General features: G+C 53.3%; 1 protein-coding gene and 1 long non-coding RNA gene across 8 annotated transcripts in view; one reads left to right on the top strand and one right to left on the bottom strand.

Moving 5' to 3' along the window:
• LOC136169855 (uncharacterized) overlaps positions 1-19,297 on the bottom strand; it is a 23,188-nt gene extending 3,891 nt beyond the window's left edge. Inside the window, exons 1-7 of one of the 4 annotated variants that reach the window (XR_010663450.1) lie at positions 19,213-19,297; positions 16,373-16,624; positions 15,629-15,710; positions 12,920-13,064; positions 4,401-4,647; positions 1,906-2,091; positions 395-543 (exon numbers count right to left, since the gene is read on the bottom strand). This is a non-coding gene — a long non-coding RNA (uncharacterized lncRNA). Of the gene's footprint in view, positions 1-394; positions 544-1,905; positions 2,092-4,400; positions 4,648-11,392; positions 11,472-12,919; positions 13,065-15,628; positions 15,711-16,372; positions 17,737-19,212 lie in introns of those variants that run through there. The other 3 variants (XR_010663451.1, XR_010663449.1, XR_010663448.1) reach the window with 3 other exon arrangements.
• On the top strand, positions 17,853-24,507 carry MRPL23 (mitochondrial ribosomal protein L23). 4 transcript variants are annotated; one of them, XM_065938017.1, is made up of 5 exons: positions 17,853-17,921; positions 19,608-19,730; positions 20,549-20,631; positions 21,183-21,238; positions 24,301-24,507. In XM_065938017.1, the coding sequence occupies exons 1-5, from the start codon at positions 17,905-17,907 to the stop codon at positions 24,463-24,465; spliced, it is 444 nt and encodes a 147-aa protein (XP_065794089.1). In that variant the 5' UTR covers positions 17,853-17,904; the 3' UTR covers positions 24,466-24,507. The 4 variants fall into 4 exon arrangements, with proteins under 4 accessions (XP_065794089.1, XP_065794087.1, XP_065794088.1 ...); XM_065938015.1 differs by having other exon boundaries at positions 17,856-17,921; positions 21,183-21,256; XM_065938016.1 differs by lacking the exon at positions 17,853-17,921 and adding an exon at positions 19,096-19,115 and having other exon boundaries at positions 21,183-21,256.

Here is a 24,507-nt window from a genome sequence, read left to right as displayed (position 1 = left end):
AGGCGCTCAGTCATGTCCGACTCTGCGACCCCATGGACTACACAGTCCATGGGATTCTCCAGGCCGGAATGCTGGAGTGGTAGCTGTTCCCTTCTCCAGGGGATCTTCCCGACTCAGGGATCGAACCCAGATCGCCGGCACTGCAGGCGATTCTTCACCAGCTGAGCCACAAGGGAAGCCCTCTTTGGGGTTATGGGCACTTCACATTTGGCTGTGCTGAAACTAACTCCTAGAGAATCGCAAACTGGGCTTTCCAAAGGCCCCCCCACGGCCAGGAGAGCTCTGCTATCAGACTCCGCGGGCAGCGCCCGTGCGGTGGCTGGGCTCCTGTCTTCCCAAGGTCCAGAGTGTCTTGGGCCCCCCGTGCCGCCGGGAAGCAGCCTTCCTTACCCACCTGGAAAGGCTGCTGGGCGCCGGAGTTTCCCAGTGCCGAAGGGGTCAGGCAGAGAGAAGAGAGAAACGCTTCAATTCTGTTTACAAGGGTGGTAATTTACAAACTTGTTTCCAGTCATCATAAGCTTAAGGGGAGAGGTTCTTTTACATCTGGAAAACAAAGATTAAAAGCCAATAACATGTCAAACAAAAAGTCGTAAAAACTGTAATCACACTTATCAGGTCGCTCAGTGCAGTGTGATTAGTTTTTGTCCTGTTTGAGTCCAGGCTTCCCGTTAGCTTTGTTGACCTCGCCTGATGACTGAGGGTGATAAGAATACAGATAATTTCAAGAAGTTTGTGAGGTTTTAGTTGTTGTTAAGATTTGCCCAGCGAAGTGGGTGCCTTGATTATTGGAGACCGTGGGAGGCGAAAGGCCAAGGGGAACACACATTCTTAAACTGTTTCTTTATCATCGTGAGGCCATAAGCCTTGCGTCAAGGGAAGGCTTTACTCCATCAAATAAAAAATAGGGTTTGTCAGGGAGACGGGAGGAAGCAAGCGGCCGTCTTGGGTTTCCCACAGCTCTGATTGTTCATTTAATTTACAGCCGTTGTTTACCCATCTTAATTTCTCTGATTTAGGAGCAGGCTATTGCCATTTTACAAGGTCATCAGGATGGGAAACGTCTGACAGTGAGGGATAAATTTTGTAGATGCAGAGTGGACTTTGTCTACATATGCCATAAACTTTACAGATTCTGTTTTTTTACCCTAATTCTTGGGTTCAGCCCCTTCAGTGGGAGCCTCAGTTTTTATGTCAGATAACATTTTATGTCAGAACACACAAGGCTTCCAGGAATTTCATGTAATTTCTGGAACACATAATGTATAATATATTTATATAGACATAACATAAAGAAGGCTTAATGTTGTTTTTTGTTTGATAATATTTCCCATGTAATTTAACATCCTAAATAAGCCTAATTAGTTTAATATCTTTATTTTTTTAATTTATTTATCTTTAATTAAAGGATATTTGCTTACAAATACTGTGCTGCTTCCTGCCACACAAAAATCTCTCTTTAAAATTCTTCAGGACAACATCACACTCTGCCCTTAACAAAATGTATTTCCATTTTTCATCTCTTATTTTACTGAAAACATTCATCTTGTTATTCTCCTTCCTAGTTTCCTTGTATGCTGAAATGTTTCCCTTTTGAAGGTAGCTTTTTAAAATTTATTTATTTTTAACTGGAGGACGATTGCCTTACAGTGCCGTGCGGGCTTCAGCCACACACAGCCATGAGCCGGCCGCAGGTACACGTGTCCCCTCCGTCCCGCTCCCCCAGCCCACCGGGCTTGAGCCCCCGCGGCCACGGCGAGTTCCCACTGCCTGTTTCACACGCGGTGATGGACGCGTTTCCGAGCTACTCCGTCCATCCGTCCCACCCTCTCGTCCTCCTCTGCGTCCACACGCCCGTCCTCCACGCCTGCATCTCCACTGCTGCCCTGGGCACAGGCTCATCCGCACCGTCATTCTGGACTCCATGTACACGCGTTAATACACAATTGTTGTTTTTCTCCTTCTGGCTTATTTCACTCTGTGCAACAGGCTCTCGGTTCATCCACTTCATTGGAACCGACTCAGATGTGCTCATCTTTACAGCTGAGTGATATCCCACTGTATATATGCACCACAGCTTCTTTCTCCATTCATCTGCCGGTGGGCATCTAGGTTAAAGTAGCTTCAATTACATATATATTATAATTTGGAGCCCTTAAAAAAAAACCTGAATCTTTAGCAAAAACCAAGAAGCGAGCACCTGTGAACTGCTTGTCATCTCAACATCTCCTGGTGAGCAAACTTGTAAACCTATTCTGTAACCTCTAGAAACGTCCGCCCCACCTCAGCACGATTTATTTTCTCAATGTGGTATAAGACATGCGTCCAGGTAACCCAAACAGCTTTAGTTTTCTCTGTTAAGAAGATACAGTAGGTAAACTTAGACTTAGCAACTAGTGTTTTAGTATTTTATCTACATTGGAAGTGATCTGGCTATGTAATGAATTCCCATCATTTAATTTAATTTAGCAAAACTAGAGTTGCAAATTACCAAAATCTGGAGAAACTGTTTTTAAGTAGACATACCATAAAACACAATTATCCTTTCTCTCGATTTTTTAGTTTTTAAGTTTTTGGCTGCAGCCCACAGCACGTGAGATCTTAGTCCCCTGAGCAGGGATCAAGCCCGCACCCCATCCACTGGGGGCGCAGAGCCCTAACCACTGGACTGCCAGGGAAGTCCCTCAGTTTTTAAGAATGAAGCACAGTTGATTTACAATGTTCTGCCAATCTCTGCCGCAGGGCAAAATGACTCAGTTACACACACACATATACATTCTTTTAAAATATTCTTTTCCATAACAGTTTATCACAGGCTATTGAATATAGCCCCCTGTGCTAGACAGCAGGGCCTTGCCCTTTATCCATTCTCTGTATAATAGTCTTCATCTGCTAACCCCTAACTCCCCCTCCTTCCCTCCTCCTTGGCACCCAGAAGTCTGCTCTCGTAATTATACTTAATGTCGATGACCCTAAGGACATGTCTGTGTTAATCAAACTGACAACTTAAATTTATTTTCATTTATTGAAGATCAATCCTATATCACAAGGTTCCTTCTAAAAACTTGGTTTTTTGTTATATTTAGAAATATTTACACACTATATTTAATGTGTAAGCACTTGTGCGTGTGTGTATGTTCAGTTCAGTCGCTCAGTCGTGTCCCACTCTTTGTGACCCCGTGGACTGCAGCCCACCAGGCTCCTCTGTCCATGGGATTCTCCAGGCGAGAACAGTGGAGTGGGTTGCCATTCCATTCTCCAGGGGATCTTCCCAGCCCAGGGATCAAGCCCAGGTCTCCTGCATGGCAGGCAGATATTTTACCGTCTGAGACACCAGGGAGGCCTCTACTGTAAGCCAACTAAATAGAGCTCTTTTACAAATTAATTTCGGTAATATTAACCGCAAGGAACAAAGGACCCTATTTATAAGCATACAAAGATGTACGTACATCCAGATAGACACAGACAAAGATCTCATAGTTTTACTGATTCAGCTTTAAAAGTTTCCCCTCATTTTTTTTCAGTTTTATGCTCTTCTCGCTGAGCCAAGGCTCTGCTCACAAGCAATGGGGGTTGTGCTTGCATTTCAAGGACATGATGAGTTCTAACACCGAGCTTCCCCCCGGGAGCGCTTCTGTCCTCTCAGGCTCAGAATCTGGAGAAAGGGATATTTTACAGAGCTAGCTTCTTTAACTATAAGTGCAAAAATGAAAACCCATTTTGAAATGTCTGAAGAGTGCCCATCCAGGCCGTTTTAGGGCCGGACAAGGCCTTGCAAGGGTGGAATTTGTTCCAGCTGCAGAAGCCAGCCAGGGCGCCCGTGGACACTGCTCATCCGATGGGAGCCGGCAGGCTTTCAGAGCACAGTTCCCCACTTCTTTTTTAAAGCTCCATTTTACTATAAAATGGGCTTCCCTGGTGGCTCAGACGGTAAAGAATCCGTCTGCAATGCGGGAGACCCGGGCTGGATCCCTGGATCAGGAAGACCCCCCGGAGGAGGGCATGGCTACCCACTCCAGTATCCCTGCCTGGAGAATCCCATGGACAGAGGAGCCTGGCGGGCCACAGTCCACGGGGTCGCAGAGTCAGACACGACCGCGGGGACTAAGGACTCACCCAGCGAGTCAGTGTGGCCTTGGCACTTGGGAAGAGCGTCCTATTGAAGGAGGGCCGGCACTGGTGTCCCAGGAAGGGAGGCACTTCATCGTTACTTTAACACGGACGCGCTTTCCTTCTGGCCAGTGCATCCCTCCCTCGAAAGATTAAAATAGATGTCGAGGGGACGTCTGATCGGCCACCACCAGGCTGCTTTCCTTAGCATAAAATTCAAGTTAAATTGGAATGAGCGTCTCACACCCTAGAGGTGAACATTCCTCCCATTATTTTTCAAGTTAAAACTGTACCTGAAAACAGAAAACTGGTGAGCCTCATCTAAACCCAGTTATCAGTCTCATTGCGGTCAACAGCGAGAGCCACGGGCCTTGGGCGCCTACACGACCATGAACAGCCCAGAGGACCCAACGCCACTGAAGCTGTGTTCTGGCCCCAAAGTTCAGCCTTGGTCTGACTGTGCAGAAACTGTCCAACCAATTCAATTGTGAGATCCTCTTCAAGAAAACTGGCCCAGACTCTTCAAAGCTGTTGCCGATCCTTCAAAGCAAGAATGAACAAATGAATGACAAGTTCCTACTGTGTGGCACAGGGAACTATGTTCAATACTCTGTGATAAACAGAATGGAAAAGAATATTAAAAAATGTGCACGTATGCATAACTGAATCACTTTACCATACAGCGGTATGGACACAGTGTTTTATATCAACTACACTCCCATGAAAATAAATAAATAATGCACGCTGGATGCTACAAAAAATATAGAACCCACACAACGACATACACAATTTGTTTGTTGTTTCTAATCTTCTTACACTCGGGTTTACCATGAACATGAGTGGAGAAGTAATGAAATATCATGTGAAAACAATGATTTCATCATGGCTACTTAAGAAAAGAATGTATATCTGGCAATTTTATGTTCAACTATAAACAAACAAGAATGTTATGACACTGGCATCTGAAAAGTTAATAAAGTGACTGAGAAGAACAACAACAGAAAAGTGATGACTACTGCTAGACCAAGAGAGATGAAAGGGCCGGACAAAGGGGATACGTGGCCTTGATCATGTCCGGAACGCTGGAGGCCCCATGTCAGTGGTGTGATCCGGGGGCGTGATCCAGGAGGGGGCCCTGTTCTCACAAGACTCCTGTCTGCACCCCCTTTCAAGGCTCGGGGAGGGAGGTGTGCACTGAAGCGTGCTCGCCCATCCTGGGAGAAGGCGCTGGAGGATGAGACCTGGGAGGCTCATTTGTCCGCCCCCGGGCAGCTTGCAAAGGCCCAGTGGTTTCTGCTGAGTGCACACTCTTGTTGGTAATTATGGAAAATGAGAGCAACTCCGATCCTCCACCAAGAGGAGGCACGTTGGGGAGTATCTGAGTGGGGTTGACGGTTGAAACAATGACCCAGAGCTGCATGCGTGCCCTGGCAAAGGTTCCCAGACAGCGCTGGGAGCGCTGAGAAAGGCGCCAGAGGAAAAACACAGGGCGATGGGACTCCGCAGCCGTGGTTCAACACATGGAACATGTTCCATAGGCCTGGCTGTGAGGAGTGCACCTCTCAGATGAGCAGTCCCCTCTGCGGGGGAGGGCTTCTCTGGTGAGGGGTCACTCAGAGCCACGGGACCCTTCCTCACATCCTTCGTCTTTCTTAAGCCAAGTGGTGGGCGGCAGATGCAGGTTCTTCCTACTTTTATTTATGTTTCTGGCAGGTCTTAAATAGTTCATGATCGTTAAACATCGGGGGAAGGATCTTTGCTGAAAGTCAATCCTTATTTCTGAGAACAAAACACCAAGCTCAATAAACTATAGAAAATTATAAATAAGCACTTCCTTTATCTAGACTGGATGGTGGAACACAGGGGTATCTGCAGTCCAAGACAGGAACCAAACAAGGATGCCTGCTTTTACCATTACTGCTCAGCCCTGCTCTATAAACTGAAGACAATGCAAAAGATGTTAAACGGAAATAAGATGTACAACTTCTGGAAAGGAGGAGACCAAAATACCACATTCCTAGGAGCCCCGAGAGAGTCAGCGGAAGAGCGTTCAGAATGAATGAGAGAATTCAGGAAAGGAGCCAGATGCAAAATACATATTTTACATCAATATTTTTATGATTTTCTAGCAACCACCAGTTAGAAGATAAAGCAGAATTTTAAAAAATGTTATTCTAAAACAAAAAGGAGAGGGGGAGCGAAGAACATAAAAACACTTCACAAAAATCCTTCTTCAGAAATGTTCAGGATCTGTAGGAAGAAAACAACATACTTTAATGAGAAATAAAAACATGAAGTCTGAAAAAGAAAGAAAGAGAAAACACACCACGTTCTTGGGTAGGACATTTGCAAACACTAGATCTTCCCAAATTCATGTATAGGTTCGCCAGATTTCCAACCAGAATTCTGATAGGATTTATTTGGGGTGAGGGGTGAGCCAGGGGTGGGGAGGGAGCTGGCAAGACAAACCTAAAATTCACACACAAGGAAAAATAGGCAGGAAGAGCCAAGGAAATTTTGAAAATTAAGAGCAGATTTCAGAAGTGAAGGCAGCATATCTGATGTGTGTGGAGAGCTCCCTGCAGACCAGCAGTCAGGCAAAGCTGCCTCGCCTTTGTCTCCTGAAATCCTCACGGGAGCCCCAGGGGGCAAACACTCTCATCGCTCGCCTTTTCCAGAAGGGCACGCTGGGGTTCAGAGCGGGCTGAGCTGAGTGCCAAGGTCATAGGACCGCGAGAAGGCGCCAGGCACAGGCGGTGCTGTGCGGCCCCGCGCCCTGTCCTGTGGGTCGTGCAAGCTGTTTCAGCTACAACATCTATCACCCTGATACCACAAAACCATAAGAATCTGGCAGCACCTCCATCAGAGGTTGCAGGATATGTAATCAGGAGGTTGAGAAAAATCAGAAAGGTATTCAGGAGGAGAAAAAGGTAATGAGCTTTTTACTCCAGGACCAAATATACCAAATATCAAAATACAAGCCAGGAGAGTTACAGAGGTCAGTATGTGAAGAAAAAAAAATGTTGTAAAATAAAACTATAGAGAAATATAGGTATGTATTTATCTGCTTTCATCCTGGCAAGAGTTTACAAACTTACAAACAATGAAAGTATCATAGAAGAAAAGACTCAGTAAATTTCATTGCTTAAAAGGCTTGTTTTTGTATATCAAAAAATGCTCATCCAAATTAAAAGGCAGACATTTGCTTCTGGCAAGATGGAGAAACAGGGACCAGATTTATCCTCCTGCCTGGAGCAACCCTCCAAACAAAACCAAACAACAAAAAAACATATAAGTACAAGAAACAATTTATTTTTCAGGGCAGTAAACATCAGACAGTTAAGAGCATTGGTCCCTAGGAGATGAGAAACAATCAGCTTCAGGCTTAGAATTGCTCAACTTGCTTCCTCGAGAGAGGAAGGGGGAAGTTGGGGGGGAGCCCAGTGGGATCCTTGAACTGATGAGAAAGAGCTGAGGGTCCAGGGAGACCCAGGCAACAAAAGTTCATGGCACAGAGTATCGGAGCAGAGAGCGTGCGTGGGAGCCCCAGAGGCCTGCAGAGGGGCCCGCTTGCACATCCAGTCGGGGAAAGAGCAACACGTGCTTGGGAGGAAATTATTCAAGGCTTGGAAGAGAACCACCAGGAGGGGTGGAGGGGCCAAAGTCCACTGCTCAGGCTGGGCTGGGAACAGGGTCCGTTCCCACCAACCAGACTCGAAAACGGACACTTCACGGGGCCTTGGGCACTTGGAAAATTCCTGCTTTACACTGGGAGCAGTTAACCCCGAATGGGGCACCTCCCCAGGCCCACCTTACAAACCAAAAAAAATCAAGACCAGAGAGGATCAGATCATGGCCAGGTAACTTAACCGCTCCCCAGAACAAAGCTCCAGAACGTTCGTAGGAGTAGAAAGAGGTCCTGCACAAACAAGGGGGAAACACACAATGTCTGGCATCTGATCAAAAATTAGCAAACAGGCAAAGAAGCAGGAAAAAGCGAGCCATAAGGAGGAGGAAAACCAATCAATCAAAAACAACTGTGAGAAGTCCACACTGTAAACCCTTTGACGCCAAAACAACAGCACAGACCGAAAGACCCAGCAAAGAAGACAAAACGGAATATATAAAACTCTTGACTGACGCAGAAGAAGAGGTAAAAGGGAGGAAATAGAGACAGGACCCGTAGAATGGACGAGAAATGACGCACTTGCTTCCTTCCATGGTTAAGCACGTTACGTGTAAGTGGTCTAAACACCCCAGTGAAGAGGCAGAGATGGTCATACTGGGGTTAAAACAGGAAGAATCCTCCTATGTGCTGCCTACAAGAAGCATGGTTTAAATATAAAGACACAAAAGGTTACTAGGAATTACAGACCTTCGAAATATACATAAAGTTAAACAGGCTATAACTGGTAGGATAATTATATGCACAGTTACACTCCGAGATTTCAGTACCCCTCTATCAATAATTAATTGGAAATTAATGATTAATTGTTTAGTGCAGAAAAATCGGCAAGAAGTTAGGAGACTAATGCAGTACTTGACTTGATTGACATTTATAGAGCATGCCATTCAAATACACATTCTTTCCAAGTGCACATGGAACATTTACCAATATAGATCATGTTCTGGGCCATTAAACAAGACTTAATAAGTTGAGAAGGATTCAAGTTACATAAATTATATTCTTTGACCATAATGGAATTAAATTTTAAATCAATAACAGGAAAAAGTCTTTGGGAAATTCTCAAACATTTGGAATTTAAATAACACACTTCTAAATAGTCCTTGAGTCAAGGAAAAATCAAAAAGGAAATTAGGAAGGATTCTCAACAGACTGAAAATAAAAACACAGCACATGAGAACTTATGCAAAACTGCTAGAGCAGGACTTAGGGTGAAATTTCTCCTACAAAATGCCTATATCAGAAAACAAGAGCAAGCTCAAATCAGTGACCCCAGCTTCTACCCAAAGAAAAATAGGAAAAGAAATGCAAATCAGCCCAAAGTAAGCATGAGAAAGGAAATAATACAGACCAGGAAGAAGCTGATGAAATAGAAAACAGAAGAACAATAGAAAAAGCAGGAAAACCAACCCAAAACTTTGTTTTTTGAGAATACCAATAAAAATTGATAAACCAGATCAGGAAAAGAGAAAAAGCGATAGAACTGAAGTGACCAACATCAGGAAGAAGGAGGTGACATCAATACAGATTGTGAAAGTCGCTCAGTCACGTCTGATTCTTTGTGACCCCATGGACTATACAGTCCGTGGAATTCTCCAGACCAGAATACTGGAGTGGGGGGCCTTTCCCTTCTCCAGGGGATCTTTCCAACCCAGGGATCAAACCAGGGTCTCATGAATTGCAGGCAGACTCTTTACCAGCTGAGCTACCAGGGAAGCCCAAGAAGACTGGAGTGGGTATCCTGTCCCTTCTCCAGCAGATCTTCCCGACCCAGGAATCGAACTGGGGTCTCCTGCATTGCAGGTAGATTATCTACCAACTGAGCTATCAGGGAAGCCCAATACAGATTGTGCAGCTATTAAAGGAATAACCAAGGAATATTATGCACAACTTTATGACAATAAATTTAACAAGTGAGATGAAAGTGACTTTCAAAACAAAATACCAAAGACCAATCAAAGAAAGATAATATGAATAACTCTGTATCTATTAAAGAATTGAAAGTGTAACTTAAAACCTTCCCACAAAGAAAACTCCAGACCCAGATGGTTTTGCTGGTGGGTTATACCAAACGGCTAAAGAAAAAATAATAGCAATTACATCAATCCTAAAGGAAATCAACTCTGAATATTCATTGGAAGGACTGATGCTGAAGCTGAAGCTCCAATACTTTGGCCACCTGATGTGAAGAACTGACTCATTGGAAAAGACCCTGATGCTGGGAAAGATTGAAGGTGGGAGGAGAAGGAAGTGACAGAGGATGAGATGGCTGGATGGCATCACCGACTCAGCGGACATGAGTTTGAGCTTGGAAGGGAAGCCTAGCGTGCTGCAGTCCATGAGGTTCAAAGAGTTGGGCATGACTGAGCTACTAAACAACAACAAAGTACAAATTCTACAAAAAAAATTTTGACTCATCTATGAGGCCAGCATTACCTTGATAACCAAAACCAAAGATAGTACAAGAAGAGAAAATCACAGACCACTATTCCTGATAAACATAGACACAAAAATCCTAAACAAAATTTTGCAAATAGCACTCAATATGTATAATATTGATAACACATCAAGACCAAATGTGTTTTAACCCAGCAATGCAGGGTCGGGACATTTAAATATCAGTCAGTAACTCACCATTTTAACAAACTGAAAAATAAAAACCATATAATCATCTCAGTAGGTGTAGAAAAAGCATTTGACAAAATTCAACACTCATTCCTGATTTCGTTAAAAAAAAAAAAAAAAGTAAAGCTCTCAGCAAACTTAGGAGTAGAGGAAAACTTCCTCTGCCCAACAAGGGCATCTAAGACTGAATGCTTTCTCACTTAAGCCAGAGCAAGGCAAGAGTGTCTGCTCTCTCCACTTCCACCCAACATTGTACTCGAGGTTCTTGCTGGTGCAATCAAGAAAGAAGAAAAAGTCATGCAGATTGAAGAGCAGGAAGGAGAAACTCCTTTATTCATGGACAACTTGATCATCCACAGGTGCAGGGGCAATTCAGTACAGAAGTAACAGCCTTTCCAATAAATCGGATATCCACAAGCAAATGAAGGGGAAAAAAAGAAGAAGAAGGAGGAGAACTTGGATTTATACCTCATGCTACATCCAAAAATTAACTCAAAGTAAATGAATCATAGACCTAAATGTAAAACTAGAACCATACAAACACAGGGGAGAACTTCTGTGAATTCAGACAAAGCAAAGATCTCCTACATTCGATACGGAAAGCATAATCCCTAAAAAAAAAAAATAAAAGAATGGGTAAGTTGAAATTCATCAAGATCTTTTAAAATTTGCTCTTCAAAAGGTGTTGTAAAGACAATGAAAAGATAAGCCACTGACAGGGAGAAAATCTTTGCAAAGCATACATTTCATAAAGGACTGATCCAGAATATATAAAGGCCTTTCAAAACACAATAATAAACCAACTTTTGAAAATGGGGAAAACCCAGTCTTAGAAGTGACCCTTCACGAAACAAGATAATTGGATGGCAAATCAGGATGTGAAAAGGTGCCCGACACCATCAGTTACTGGGAAAATGCAAAATGAAATCACGGGGACACCATTCTAGGAGAGAGGATAAAATAAAAAAGACTGACCGTCCAAACAGCCAGCGAGGAGGGTCCCCGCATCTCTGTTGGAAGCATAAACCAACACAGTTTGGCAGCGTCTTTTTTTCTGTAAAAGTTAAGCGTACAAGTGATCTTGTAATCCTACTTCTAGGCATTTCCCCACGAGAAAAGGAAATGTTTGTCCTTACAAAGGCTTTCACATGAATGCAAATAGCAGCTTTATTTTTAATTGACAAAAACTGGAAACAACCCAAGCGTCCATCGGCAGATGAACGGATAAACAGAATTCTTTCTCTGTCCATACGATGCCAATCAGCAGGAATGCCCCACTGATGCTTGAGTGGGCACGGATGAACCTCAAAATAGTTATGCTGACAGACAAGAGGTCAGGCGAGAAAGAGTACATGCTATATGCTTCCATTTACAGAAAACCCCAGAAAATGTATACGAACACAGCCACTGGTTATTGAAGACCTGGGGGTGGGGTACGGCATGGCGGGTGGCAGGACAGGCTGCAGGGGCCAGAGGACCCTCTTAGGGGTGATGGATGTGCCTGCCTTCCTGAAGGGGGGGAAGGTCTCACGGTGTCTGCACAGGTCAGAACTTGTCTCGGGATGTGTTTTAGAATGGGCAGTGTGTTGTATCGACATGCCAACTACATCTCAACAGAGCTGTCTTTGAAACACTAAACGTATAATGACAAAAGTGGGAAAATATTTTGGGTAAAATATGATAGACAAGGGGGTTATTGTTGTCGCTCAGTCACTAGGTCATGTCTGACTCTTTGCGACCCCATGGACTGTCGCCCGCCAGGCTCCTCTCTCTTGCCTGGGCTTTCTCAGGCAAGAACACTCGGGTGGGTTGCCATCTCCTTCTCCAGGGGATCTTCCCGACCCAGGGATTAAACCTGTGTCTCCTGCATTGGCAGCTAGGTTCTTTACCACTGAGCCACCAGAGAAGCCCCAAGGGCGTAATATAATTAATACATTAAATGCACTTGGAAATCCATAAGGAAAACATTAACACCCTAATTAGTTTGCTAGGTGACCATAACAAAGGCCCAAGCCTGGGCAGCTTAAATGGCAGACATTTATTGTCGTTTTCCTGGAGGCTGAAACCCGAGACCCAGGTGTGGGCAGGGCCGGGTCCTCCTGAGGACTGCGCTCTGCCTGCAGAGGCCGAGCTGCCCGCGTCTTCACAGGCCCGGCCCGCTGCGTGAGTGAGTCCTGACCCCTTCTCACCAGGACCCGGGTCCCGCTGCAGTAGGCCCACCGGGGTGACCGCATTGTCATCCGACTGCTTCTGCGAAGCTCCTAACACGGCTGCATGCTGAGGTGCCGGGGGTCAGGACCTCCCGAGACGGGCCCATCACAGAGCCTCAGAGGGGTTCATGAGCAAATGGCGGGCCGTGACAGGGTCAGAAACCCGGGTGACCCAGAAATGCGCCGGGAAGGTGTGCAACCGAAGTGTGAGCGCAGACCACTGTGGCGTCGAGCCTCCCCCGCCCCGGCCCCCGCTGCCCCCGTGCCGAGGGCCGAGGTCGTGTGTACAGACCCAGCGAGAGGCGGCCCGCTACCCTCCAGAGGCCAGACACGTGGTCCCACAGCGGTGCCAGGACTCCTGGGGGCAGACCTGCAGGGCTCAGGCGGCCTCCTCCAGCCAGGCCACGCCAGTAGCTCCAAACACGGACAGCAAACACCTGAGGAAAACAATTCAAGCGCTAAGGCAAGGCAAGGCAAATTTTAACACGACATTTTTTTCCCCCTGCCCTTTGGCCTCCCCGATCCCCTCTGGTGGGCATTATGCATCTGCATTATGCATTAACCAGACCTCCCCAAGGAAAGGAATACCTGCTCAACCATAAAAATCTATTTTTCTTGTTTTGACGTCAACCATGTAACTCTTTAGAAGATAACATTCCTTTCTCGGTCCTGTAAGGGGTCACGATGACCCACCGCTGGCCTTGGACGTGCAGACATCTTTGGTGGACTTTATGAGCAGTGTATCATTTCCCTTAAAGATAGCAACTGGTAGAGAACAGACGGGCCAGATGACTGGGGGAGATAGCGGGCCGCACCTAACATTCTCAGCTTAAAGACATGCTCATGACCTCATTAGCGCCCCTTGTTATATTACGTGTATTCCGCCTATTTTACAAGACGATTGTTTCTTTGATCAACAACAACGTGATTGAGCCTCAGATAAAATGAATGATGATTACAGACGACTTGAAAGGATTGACCAGCCAGCCAGTTTTGTCAGATCAATCACTGTAACTGTGTAAAATACCAAGGGTAGGAAGAAGCAGCAAGAGCGACCCGTTTCCTGGCCCATGACAGAGGAGTCAGACTGGGGGTCCAGAGGTTTGGGGTGACTGTTGACAGGGTCTAGTCCAGTCACATAGCCCGAGCCACCCGTCACGGAAATCCTTGCCATGGAACACGCTGGTCACGCAATGCCCCTGGAGTCTTGACTGAAGTGAAGGCGGAAAGGGAAGGGACTGTAAAATAAGGAATGTTGCCCACCATCCAGTTCTACAGGAATGAAGTCATCCCCCAGCACGGCGCTGGCCGCCAGCACGCCCTCCAGGAGCTTAGGACAAAGGGCAGGACGGGGGGCACTCTGGGAAAACTGGCAGAACTGGCCCGCAGACAGTTTTCCAGGAGAACATGTCATAAAGCCGGCTTCCTGCATCTCCTCATACTTAGAAAAGCATGAGAACCATTGAAAACATCTTCCACGAGACGTGTGCTTGATTGCACGTACCCTCCATCAGGACCGTGTGTTTACTGGCCTCCCCCGCCCTCTTCAGAACGGCCCTCGGAACTTTCTGGAACATTCGGAGTCGCCCAGGTTGCAAGGCTAGGCTGTGATGCTAAGATTCATGAGACCCGTATGTCTGGTGTTGCCCCCAGTCCCCGGCCCACACCTCCCTCCCCTGGAGCCCCCAGCAGTGAGACCCGCGACGGCATCACTGGGTACAGCGTCTGCTGTCTTGTTCCCAGTTCCTGGACCTCCTGAGAGTCGTGGAGCAGGCATGGGTGCCTTCTCATTTATGTTCAAGTCCCTTCTCCGCACTGCTGGGTGACGTTCACAAGGAAGCTTTGGGAAAAGACCCAAGGAAGGGGGCTGACGGCAGGCGAGCCTGCCCTGAGTAGGGAGGGACTCCAGGACCCCCGCCGCCTTGAGGAGGGGAGACAGGCCGAAGGTTGAGAGTATGGTCAGTAGCCAGTGATTTACTCAATTGTGTTCTGTGATGAAGCCCCCCCAACCCCGATCCCAGGATGGGGGACCTGCTCAGCTTCTGGGCCTGTGAACCTGGGGAGACCTGCAGGCCCGGGGCTTGCCCCCACCCCGCCCTCTGCCTCTCTCTCACGTGGCTGGGGGCCTTCGCATGCAGCCTCTGCGTGCCCTGGGAGTGCTGGCTCCTCCGTGAGGCACGTTGACGGCCGCATGTAAAACCACAGCCCCATCCCACCTCTGCCCCCTGCTCCCCACACCCCCAGCCAGGCCAGTGCATCTCACTGTTTTATCTTGAGACACCGTGGTCCTCAGCGGCAGCCCCAAGGCACTTCCAAGCTCATCTTATCTTCCCCCCCACCCACCGCCCAACTTGGAGCCCTCCAGGGGTGCCCACTACTCTCAGAAAGAAGCCCCCGGCCCCGAGTCTGGCTTGCAAAGCACAGTGGGGAGGCCGCCCCTGGAAGGGCTCCTGCCCACCCCCCTCCTCACCCGCCCGTGGGGGTGCCTCCTCCCCCGGGCCACTGCCGGGCCTGCCCGGCACCAAGCTCTGGGGGGCCCCACGTCAGGAGGACAGATCTAACACCTGAAAATGTTTGTTTAAAATAAAAGAACTATGTCCCTACACGTCTGTGAGGCCCGAACCAAAACACTGACACCAACAGATACCGCCCTGTGGCTGGCGGGAACGCGAGGCGCTGTCTCACGCACGGGACACACGCACCTCGGGGTTCACCCACCACGATCCTTGGTTCCGAACCCCGAAGAGCTGAACACTCAGGCCCAGGCAAAAACCTGCTCCTGGATGAGTGCAGCGGCTTATTCATCATGGCCAGCATGGGGAAGCCATCAAGACGCCCCTCAGTGGGGGAGTGGGGACCTTTCTGCAGTACATCAGGTGAGGGCCTATCAGCTCAGTTCCGTTCAGACGCGCAGTCGTGTCCGACCCTTTGCAACCCCATGGACTGCGGCACACCAGGCCTCCCTGTCCATCACCATCTCCTGGAGTCTACTCAAACTCACGTCCATCGAGTCGGTGATGCCATCCAGCCATCTCATCCTGTGTCGTCTGATGGAGTATCATTCAGCTCTAAAGACAAATCCACTCACAAGCCGTGAAAAGACGCAGAGCAAATGTAAGTGCCAAGGGAAAGAAGCCAGTCTGAAAAGGCTACAGAGTGTGTGGTCCTAACCACGGGGCAGTCTGGAAAAGCAGACCCATGGAGACAGCAGGACGACCCACGGGTGCGGGGTCAGGACCGGGGGCGGACGGGAGCAGCCCAGCGGGTTTTCTGGGCAACGACTCCCCCATAGGTGCGGTGCTGTTACGTGGACACGTGTCCCTGTACATCTGGCAAAATCTGTAGACTGCCCACCAAGAGTGAACCTCAAGCCGACTGTGCACTTCAGCTAATAACAACATACTAGCATCGCTCCATCAACTGTAACATACGTGTCACGTTAGTGTAAGTGTTAATGCTATGGGAGGCTGAAGGGCGGGAGAAACTGAGTGTATGGGAATCCTTTGTACTTTCTCAGCAATTTCCCTATAAACTTAAAATCATTCTTTAAAGAGTCTATTAAAAAACAATAAAGACAGTTGTTTATCTGAGCTTTGAATTTAATTGGCATCCTCTCCTCTGTTTGGCAAACTCAGCCCCCAAAGCTGTGTGTTGCTCGGGAAGGGGGGAGGTGATGACCCGGGCTGGGGGGAGGGTGGGGGGGAGTGGGGTGGGAGGCCGCCCGCGGGGCCCGGGGGGCAGAGACCCACCCACCTCACACTCACAGGTCCCAGGCCAGAAGGGAGAGAATCCAGCTGGCAGATAATCAGAGAAGCGGTCCAGTGTTGCGGGGTCTGCACTGTTGAGGCCCCATCGAGGACCTCCGCGCTCTCAGCCTCACTGATCAGAGCATCGCCTGCCGAGGTCCAGCAGGCTGCCGACCCACACCACCTCCCATCCGCGTGTTCCAGCCACGTCCTGAGCAACATGGAGACCTCTCTCTGGGTTGGCCACGTGGCTGCTGAGTCAAAGCTTTACAAATGAAGCAGAGAGTTTCCTGGCCTCCAGGTTGGGGGACCCCTGTCCTCCAGTTCCTGCCCTCTCCCCACCTCCGGGGCCCTGCCACGGTCAACACCAGCCTCGCTGGGCCCTGGCTGCGGCCGGACGTTGCCTAGCCCTTCTCTGCCCTCCCCTGCAGGCACGCGGCCCCCCACTCACAGTTGACCCCCCCAGCAGCCACGCCCCACCCTGGGTCTCTTCATCTTAGATGAATCCACTTAGGGTCTCCAGCACCAAGCATGACAGTGAGGAGGGCCCTCCAGTCCCCTCCCACCCTGGGGCCCCCAGGAGCAGCCCCTGCGCCCTCCCAGGCTCCCCTGCTCCTGCCTCCTTGCTGTCCTGCCCCCACCCTAGAGCCCCGCTCCCCCCTGATCTGTCCGCCGTGTGTACATGGGGGTGGGTGTGCAACAGAGGGTCTCTGATCCTGCTCTGTGACGGGGCCCCAGTGAGGGCTGTGCCAAGGTTGGAAGCAGGGCGGGCCAGCTGTGGCCTGGAAAAGCCAATGGCCTCACGGAGGCTGGGGGGCGGGCATGGCTGGGGGGTCCCTGGGGGGGCATCTCAGGCATGAGAACTTGGCCAGAAGGGTTGGGGTGGGGCGGTAGAGTTCCACGGACAGAGGGAGGCAGCCACCGTGGCCAAGTGGCGAGAGGTGGTGATTCAACCATTCAGTTGTGTCTGGCTCTTACAACGCCATGGACTGTATGGAGCCCACCAGGCTCCTCTGTCCATGGGATTCTCCAGGCAAGAACACTGGAGTGGTTGCCATTTTCTTCTCCAGGGGATCTTCCCAACCCAGGAATTGAACCCGGGTCTCCTGTACTGGCAGGCGGATCCTTCACCGGCTGGGGCCCCCCACGAATTCACACCTTCCCCACTCCGCCAGTCTCCCACCTGGGCCTCCAGCTGAAGGCTCTGGGTGGTGGGTGGCCAGCAGTGTGCCTGGGCCCTAGGCTGGAGTCGCGGGGGCATCCGTGGGGGCATCCGTGGAGGTATCCGTGGTGGTCCACTGGTGCGCCGGGCCCCGGGAGGAGGGAGGACGTGAGGGGCTGGCGGCACTAGGGTCTGCTGCCGGGCACAAGTAGGGCGCTGGGTGTGCAGGGCTCGGGGCCCAGGTGCGGCCCAGGTGCGGCCCAGGTGTGCGGGCGGTGCGCGTCCTCCCGGGCGCCAGGGGGCGCTGCGCCAGGGGGCGGGCCTAAGCTGGGCCCGCCCCTCCTTCCGCCGCGGCCCCGGAAGCGGGCGATGGCGCGGAACGTGCTGTGAGTGGGGGTCCCGGCGCTCGGGGCCGGGGGCGTGGCCGCCCCCAAGGCTGGGCTCGGGGCGCCGGGCCGCGGGGTCGGGACTCGGGACCCGGCGGAACGCGCGGCGTCTGGGCGCCCGTGGGGGCGGGGCGGGGCGGGGCGGGGCCGGGGGTCGTTCCGGGGCCCGGGGGCCCGAGCCTCTCCCGGGGTCGAGCCTGGCCTTCGGCGAACGTGGGCGGGAGGTGTCAGCGCCGGCCTCGGGCCTTGGGCCCCGCGGGCTGCGCGCGCCCCCCGCCCCGGCAGCTCCCCAGGGGCCCAGGCCGTGGCCCCTGCAGTGCCCGCGGCCGGTCGCCAGGGGGAAGAGGCGAGCCTGGTGGCCACTCTCCGGCCCGGCCCCACGAGGACAGGGCGAGGCTCGGTCGTGGGCGGGCAGCCCCCCGCCCCCCACCCGCGCCCGACGCCTTGCCGTCGGGAGGTGCTGCTGCTGGTGGCCGGCAGCTGCCACGTGCGACGCGGTCACCAGGAGCCCCCAGGAGGCGTCACCTGGCACCTCGCTCAGAGCTGGCCTGCCCGCGGGCGTCCCGGCCTGTGTCAGGGCCCCGAGCCTCTGCCACCCCCAGGATGCCCCATCCGGGACCTCGGCCCGGCCAGTCCTACTCCCCAGAGTTGAGAGGCCCAGAGGCATCCTGGGACTTGGCTTCACCGAGCCCCCCTCCCCTCGTTCTTGGTGACCCCCCAGATCAGAGGCCGTGTGCCATGCTACAAACTGGTCACCAGAACCCCTTGATGGCATCGTCAGCCCCTGTGCCCACCCTCCACTGAAACACCTCTCCTTGGCTCCCAGTGGACCCCTGACCCCTCACAGGCCCTGCCGACCTTGGGCCCCCACCTCCTTGGACCATGAGCCCTGAGGCCTGGTTGGGTCTAGCTGGCAGTGTGGCCCTCCTCACCCACCAGACCCACGGGGGCATAGGTCCAGTTGGAAGGGATGGGTTGGAGCCACAGGTGGTGCCCGCCCATATGTTCTAGATGTCTCTGCCCCGCTTTGGGGTTTGAGGGGTGAGGGAGGCGGGCAGTGAGCATGTCCTGGTGACCTGCACACACCGCCTTCCTGAGCCCCTGAGTCCCTTATCTTTTTTTTCCGTTGTTTGTTCACCCTTTATCGTTTGATCTTCACTCTTGTCAAGGATGAGCAGGCGCTTCCAGCATGGGGTGAGGGGGGAGCGGGGGTGGAGGTGGCCCTGTCCTTGTCCTCTCAGCGGGGCTGAGCCAGTGCAGATTAAGCTGGTTCCGACTGATCCCACCTCACCTGAGCGGAAGGGAGCTGGAGGCCGTGCCAGGTGTGGGGCCCATTCCGGTGGGACAGCCATGCGGGGGCTGCGTGCCTGTGCAGCCGGCACTTTGAACAAACACATGACTCTGAGCCTGTTGACAAGGCAGAGTGGGCACGTCGTCTGTTCGTGAATCATTCACTGATTCTTTCCAAAGGCCGACCTTGAGGGTCAACAGGCCACACTGCCCAGGGGATGGGACTGGCTGCCCCATACCGGGTGAGGGAAGGGCTGACCTGTGGGTGACTGCCCCCTCGGCTCCTCAGCCCCGTGGGCGTGATGACCTGTGCACCCTGCTGGGGCATCCTGGGAGCCTCGTGTTCTGGGCGTTTGACTTGACCTGCCTCCCCCCCCCCCCCCCCGCGTCTTGCAGGTACCCTCTGTACCAGCTGGGCAACCCCCAGCTCCGGGTCTTCCGCACCAACTTCTTCATCCAGCTGGTGCGGCCCGGCACGGCCCAGCCTGAGGACACTGTGCAGTTCCGGATCCCCATGGAGTAAGCCTCCCCCGACCCCAGAGGAATTCAGGCCAGGTGCCGCTGAACCCCACTCACAGCAAGGGTCTTCCCACCACAGAAGCCCCGCAGGCGGCCCTGCACTGACGCCTGGTGTGTGCGGTGCCTTGGGCTCCTTGCCACCCCCGGGAAGTCCAGCCTGAGAGACCCAACTTCTTTCCTTGCATTGGCCTGGCTGCCCTTCCCAGGAGGCTGGGCTCTGACCCCGGCACCCGCTCACCACGGCTCCCAGGGCCTCCGTCCTTCAGTGGGTCCTTCACGGAGGCCCCTGTTGCTGAGGAGACACAGCTTCTCTACCCCGTGCTGAGGTCTCAGGGCTCTGGGGTCAGCTCGAGCCTCCGTGGGAGCTGAGGGTCATGCTGTCCGCCTCGGAGGCCAGGCCAGGAGAGGCTGGGCCCTGTCAGGGGAAGAGGGGACGGCACAGCCATCGCCTTGGCCATCCTTTCTGGGAGTCGCCTGCGGTGGTGGGGGCGGTGGGGGCACCATGGACAGGGCGGCAGCTGCAGCACAGGCGGCCGGGCACTGCGGGCGGCTCCCGGCAGCCAGAGGGCACTCGCAGACCGTTCCTCCCCTTCGCTCGGCAGCTCGGCCCCTGCACAGGGCGAACGGGACTGAGTCCTGGGAGCCGGTCGCCCGTCGCCCCCATGTTGCTGTGTCCAGACGCCTCTGCAGGGTCACCAGGGCCCGGCCCCAGCCCCGGCCGGCTCCCACCCGGTGTCTGCGCTCAGCAGCTCATGCCACCCGGCAGGCTGCTTCCTTCTCCACCCTGTTCAGAGGCCCCTCTTTTCCTCCTGCCCCAGGATGACCAGAGTGGATCTCAAGAACTACCTCGAGCGCATTTACAGTGTGCCGGTGGCTGCCGTGCGGACCAGGGTGCAGCATGGTGGGTCGCGGGCCCAGGGGCTCCTCCCGAGCTCAGCAGGCCTGGCTGTCAGCGCTGCTGGCCTGGCCCCTGTCAGCCCCGCTGGCACGTGGTCCTTTGCGTGTGAGGAAACGGGCACGCCTAGGGGGAGAGGGGCTCTCCTTCCCGGGGCTGGGACTTGGAGGCCTGGTTCCTGCCGGCTCCTCAGAGCAGGGCCCCCACTTGACGCCCCCACGCTGGTGTTGGTCAGCAAAGTGCTCATTTTACTCCACTGGGGCTTTCTCATGCCTTCCTGTTGACCCCTGCTCCCCGGCCCCTGGTTTCCTAGTTGTAAATATGACGATCCTCTGTCGAAGGGAGGTCAGGCTGTGAGAGCCTCCATGACACCAAGGGAGAGCCAGTTCTCCGGTTGTCTTAGACCCATTTGGGTTTGCACCAAGCAAAGGCTGGTGGCCGTCCTCAGACGTAGGTGCCCACGTGTGTCCCTCTTTCTAGAAAGCGGGTTCCTGGGTTAGGGGGGCTGAGAGCTGCATGCTGGGAGTGAAGGCTTCTGTCTCTCCCGCTTCCGACAGGCTCCAGCAGGAGGAGGGACCACAGGAACGTCAGGATAAAGCAGCCCGATTACAAGGTGGCGTACGTGCAGCTGGTGAGCGCTCACCCCCGCTGTGACCCGGGCCGGGCAGAGCCCGAGGCCAGGCTGGCCCCTCGTTCTGGTTCACACGGGGCCCCTGGAGGAGCTGGGTGCAGTTCAGCTGGGGCGGGAAGGGCTAGGCGGGCTCCCGGGAACTTCTCCGGGGCCAGCTGTGAATGTGCTGAGGACAGAAGCAGGCTCCCTGGCCCAGGGCTCGGTTCAGACAGCAACCAGCGTCCAGGCCAGGGAGCAGTTGGTGCCTGGGGTGGAGGTGGGTGGCTGCAGGGGCCCCCGTCTCAGGGGCAGACCACGGGGGGAGTCCTGGGTCCTGACTGACCCCCTGTCCTCTGGCCTGGACTGTGGGGGTCGGCACCCCCACCCCACCCCGGCCAGCTTCTCTTCACACGGTCTCCTGCCTAGCAGGGGCTCCGGGAATGGGGTCCAGCACCCCAGCTGAGCCTTTGCTGACCGAAACCCCGAGCTGGTGAGAGTGAGACCTGCATTTCCAAAGCCCCTCTCCGCACCTTCCTGCCGACCTGAGCTTCCCCTAGACAGAGAACCCCTGGAGTTAGGATCTGCAACCTTGGCCGCCGGCAATGAGGCCCGTGGGCTCACGGTGGGTTCCCTCTGATGGGGCAGGTGACCTTGGACCCGCGCACGGAGTCAGCTAGCTGCTGTTTGAAACCCTGGCTGGGGTGGGGAGGGGGCAGGGGTCTTCTAGCTCCTTCAGTTTCCCTGTAAACAACCTGGTCGGGCGGCGCCCGCAGGCCGGCCGCTAGGTGGCAGTGGTGTTATTATGAAAACACCTCTGCCCAGGGCCCTGTTTCGGGCCTTAGGAGGCAGTTTGGTGAAAGACCCAGTTAGCATGGCAGCTTTTCTGAAAAACAGTCACAGTTGTTCTAAACAGGGGCCCCCATAATTATTTGGCCTAATATTTGCTGTGCATAAAATCAGCCAATCCAGGCCAGGAGAGCAGCCGTTGGCCTTATAAAGACGCCTGTGTCCTCTGCGCTCAGCCGGGCCATCTGTCTTTGTCATGGCAGCCGGTTGACACCCCATATGTCGGCATTCGCCACGAGGCCCTTGAGCGGGAGCTATAGTTACAAGTGGCTTTTGAGTCATCCGAGCCTGGCGTTTCCCGGCCCCACCTCGCTCTGGAAGCCGAGCCGCGTATCTGCAGCTGCCACCCGGCTGCCTTCCTTCCCTGTGAAATCCCAGCGCGTCCCCGCCCGGCACGCTTCCCTCTGCTCCAAAATTAAATTCGTAACGGACTCCCTCCCTGCTGACTCCAGCAGATCTCTGCCTGGAAACGGGCCGGGAGGTTGGGCCCTCACCCCCTGAAGGGCTCCGTTCTCTGTCCCCCACGAGTCCTGGGAGGCCTCCCCCCCAGCGTCTCATCAGAGCTGACAGTGCAGTGCCCCAACATCAGGCAGCAGGACAAGTGAAGCCCCCAGATGCGTGTGGCGTTGGCTGCTTTGAGAAAGCTGGTTTCACGTGGTGGGGGTCCCGGATTTCCCCCCACAACCCAGTGAATGTCTTTCTGGTGGAGAGCTGGGGAGCTGGCGAGCCTGGGTCGCCCCACAGCACAGCCTCGGCCCCCAGCTGCGGCCCGCCAGGGACAGAGGCTGCGTCTTCGTGGAGACCTCTGTTTTGTAGGGAAATCGGGACTCGGCCCCCACGCCCTCCTGCTGTCTTCACTCTTCACTGCGACGCCCCCCACCCGCTCCTGTGCTTTTCTGCTCATCAGCTTCACGAGGGTGGAGAGTTATTTCTGAAAGCACAGGGCGCCTTTCTCTAGGAAGGGAGCCCCGTCTCGGAGAGACGGTGGGGGAGAGCACAGTCTGACCCTCCCCAGGCAGGGAGCCCGTCGCGGGGAGAGGCGGTGGGGGACTCTGCGTGGCGCGCTCCATCCCTCCCAGGCTGTTGCAGATTGCCGTCTTTGTATTTATAGTTAAAAATGTCACTTTGGGTTCCCCACCTCAGAAAGCTAGCAGAATCACCTCGGTATATTAAACATAAATCCCCCATTCTGGGCAAGCAGCCCTGCATGTAAACTATTGCCCTTTGGTATTTTAAAGAAGAAGAAAGAGAGTCTTGAAATGTGTAAGCGACCCCTCCTGCGGGCGGGCTACCGCGCGCACAGGCGCGGCCTTTCATGGCTTGGGGCCTGCGCTCGCCGCGTGAGCAGGCTTTGTGAACGCCCCACTCTCGGGGCCGGCGCTGTGGGCTGCTGCAGATCACGCTTGGCCGCCTGCCCAAATCCAAACTTCTTCACAAAACAAGGGTCTCCAAGAAGCAAGCTCACTTCACTGATTTTATTTATTAAAACTTTCCAGATCCAGGTGCCGGCCTCCATCTCTCTGCCCATCCAGAGGTGGGCGGCATGGCCCTGCGAACATCGGCAGGTCCCCCCAGTCTTTGGAGCCGCTTTGCCACGTGCAGTGTGCGGAGGTGGCTGCTCACCTCCCGCCATCGGGGTCCCCTCCTCTCCCCAGCCCCCTGACGGGCCGGACTGGTGTACTCCGGCCGTGTGTTGGGGGTCCAGGCTGGGACTTAGCCGGCCCTCCTGCATTCTGAACTTTCAGTCAAAGACGTAAAACCAGTCAATTTGCAAAGGCGGTCTTGATTTATAGACGGCTTGCGTGTACATTTCATTGTGCGTTACATGCGTTTTGTTTGCCAAGCTGAGTCAGGAGGGGTCTTGGTCTTTAATGTGGGTGAAGGCCTGTAGGTACTTCGGGTGGGAAACGTCCCGGGGAGGCAGCAGACGCGAGCTGTGCCCCGTTTTACTTGCCCCCCTGCCTGCAGTCTGGCCTGGCAGCTCCTGCTGGGAGCAGGGGCTTCACTGGGCTCCGCCAGTGCTGACACTCCTCGAAGAGCCGGCCTCAGTGCGAAGGGGCCTGTCACAGCAGTGGCTTCTGCTGCTGAAGGCCAAGGCCCAGCCCGCGTATCTGTCCTCTGGCCGTGCGTCTGTCCTGCAGGCGTGGGGCAGGCAGCTCCGTCCCCACCCAGACCGCCCTGCCGGGGTCCCAGGCTGAGCCTCTCTGTTTTGTCCGCAGGCGCACGGGCAGACCTTCACGTTCCCAGATCTGTTTCCCAAGGGAAAGCAGTCCGGAGGCCGCCCCACGGATGAGGACCTCCGGGACCAGGTGCTGGAGGAGCAGCGGCAGCGCCAGAGCCCCGACCCGCGACTCGGGGGCGTCCCGGGCTGGTTCGGCCTGTGACGGGCCAGCAGCCCCGCCAGAATAAAGTGCCGCTTGTGGAGA

Source organism: Muntiacus reevesi, chromosome 5 (assembly GCF_963930625.1).
Source record: "Muntiacus reevesi chromosome 5, mMunRee1.1, whole genome shotgun sequence".
Lineage (NCBI taxonomy): Eukaryota > Metazoa > Chordata > Mammalia > Artiodactyla > Cervidae > Muntiacus > Muntiacus reevesi.
The sequence above is the reverse complement of the archived record's forward strand: the minus strand, read 5'-3'. Positions and strand labels throughout refer to the sequence as shown.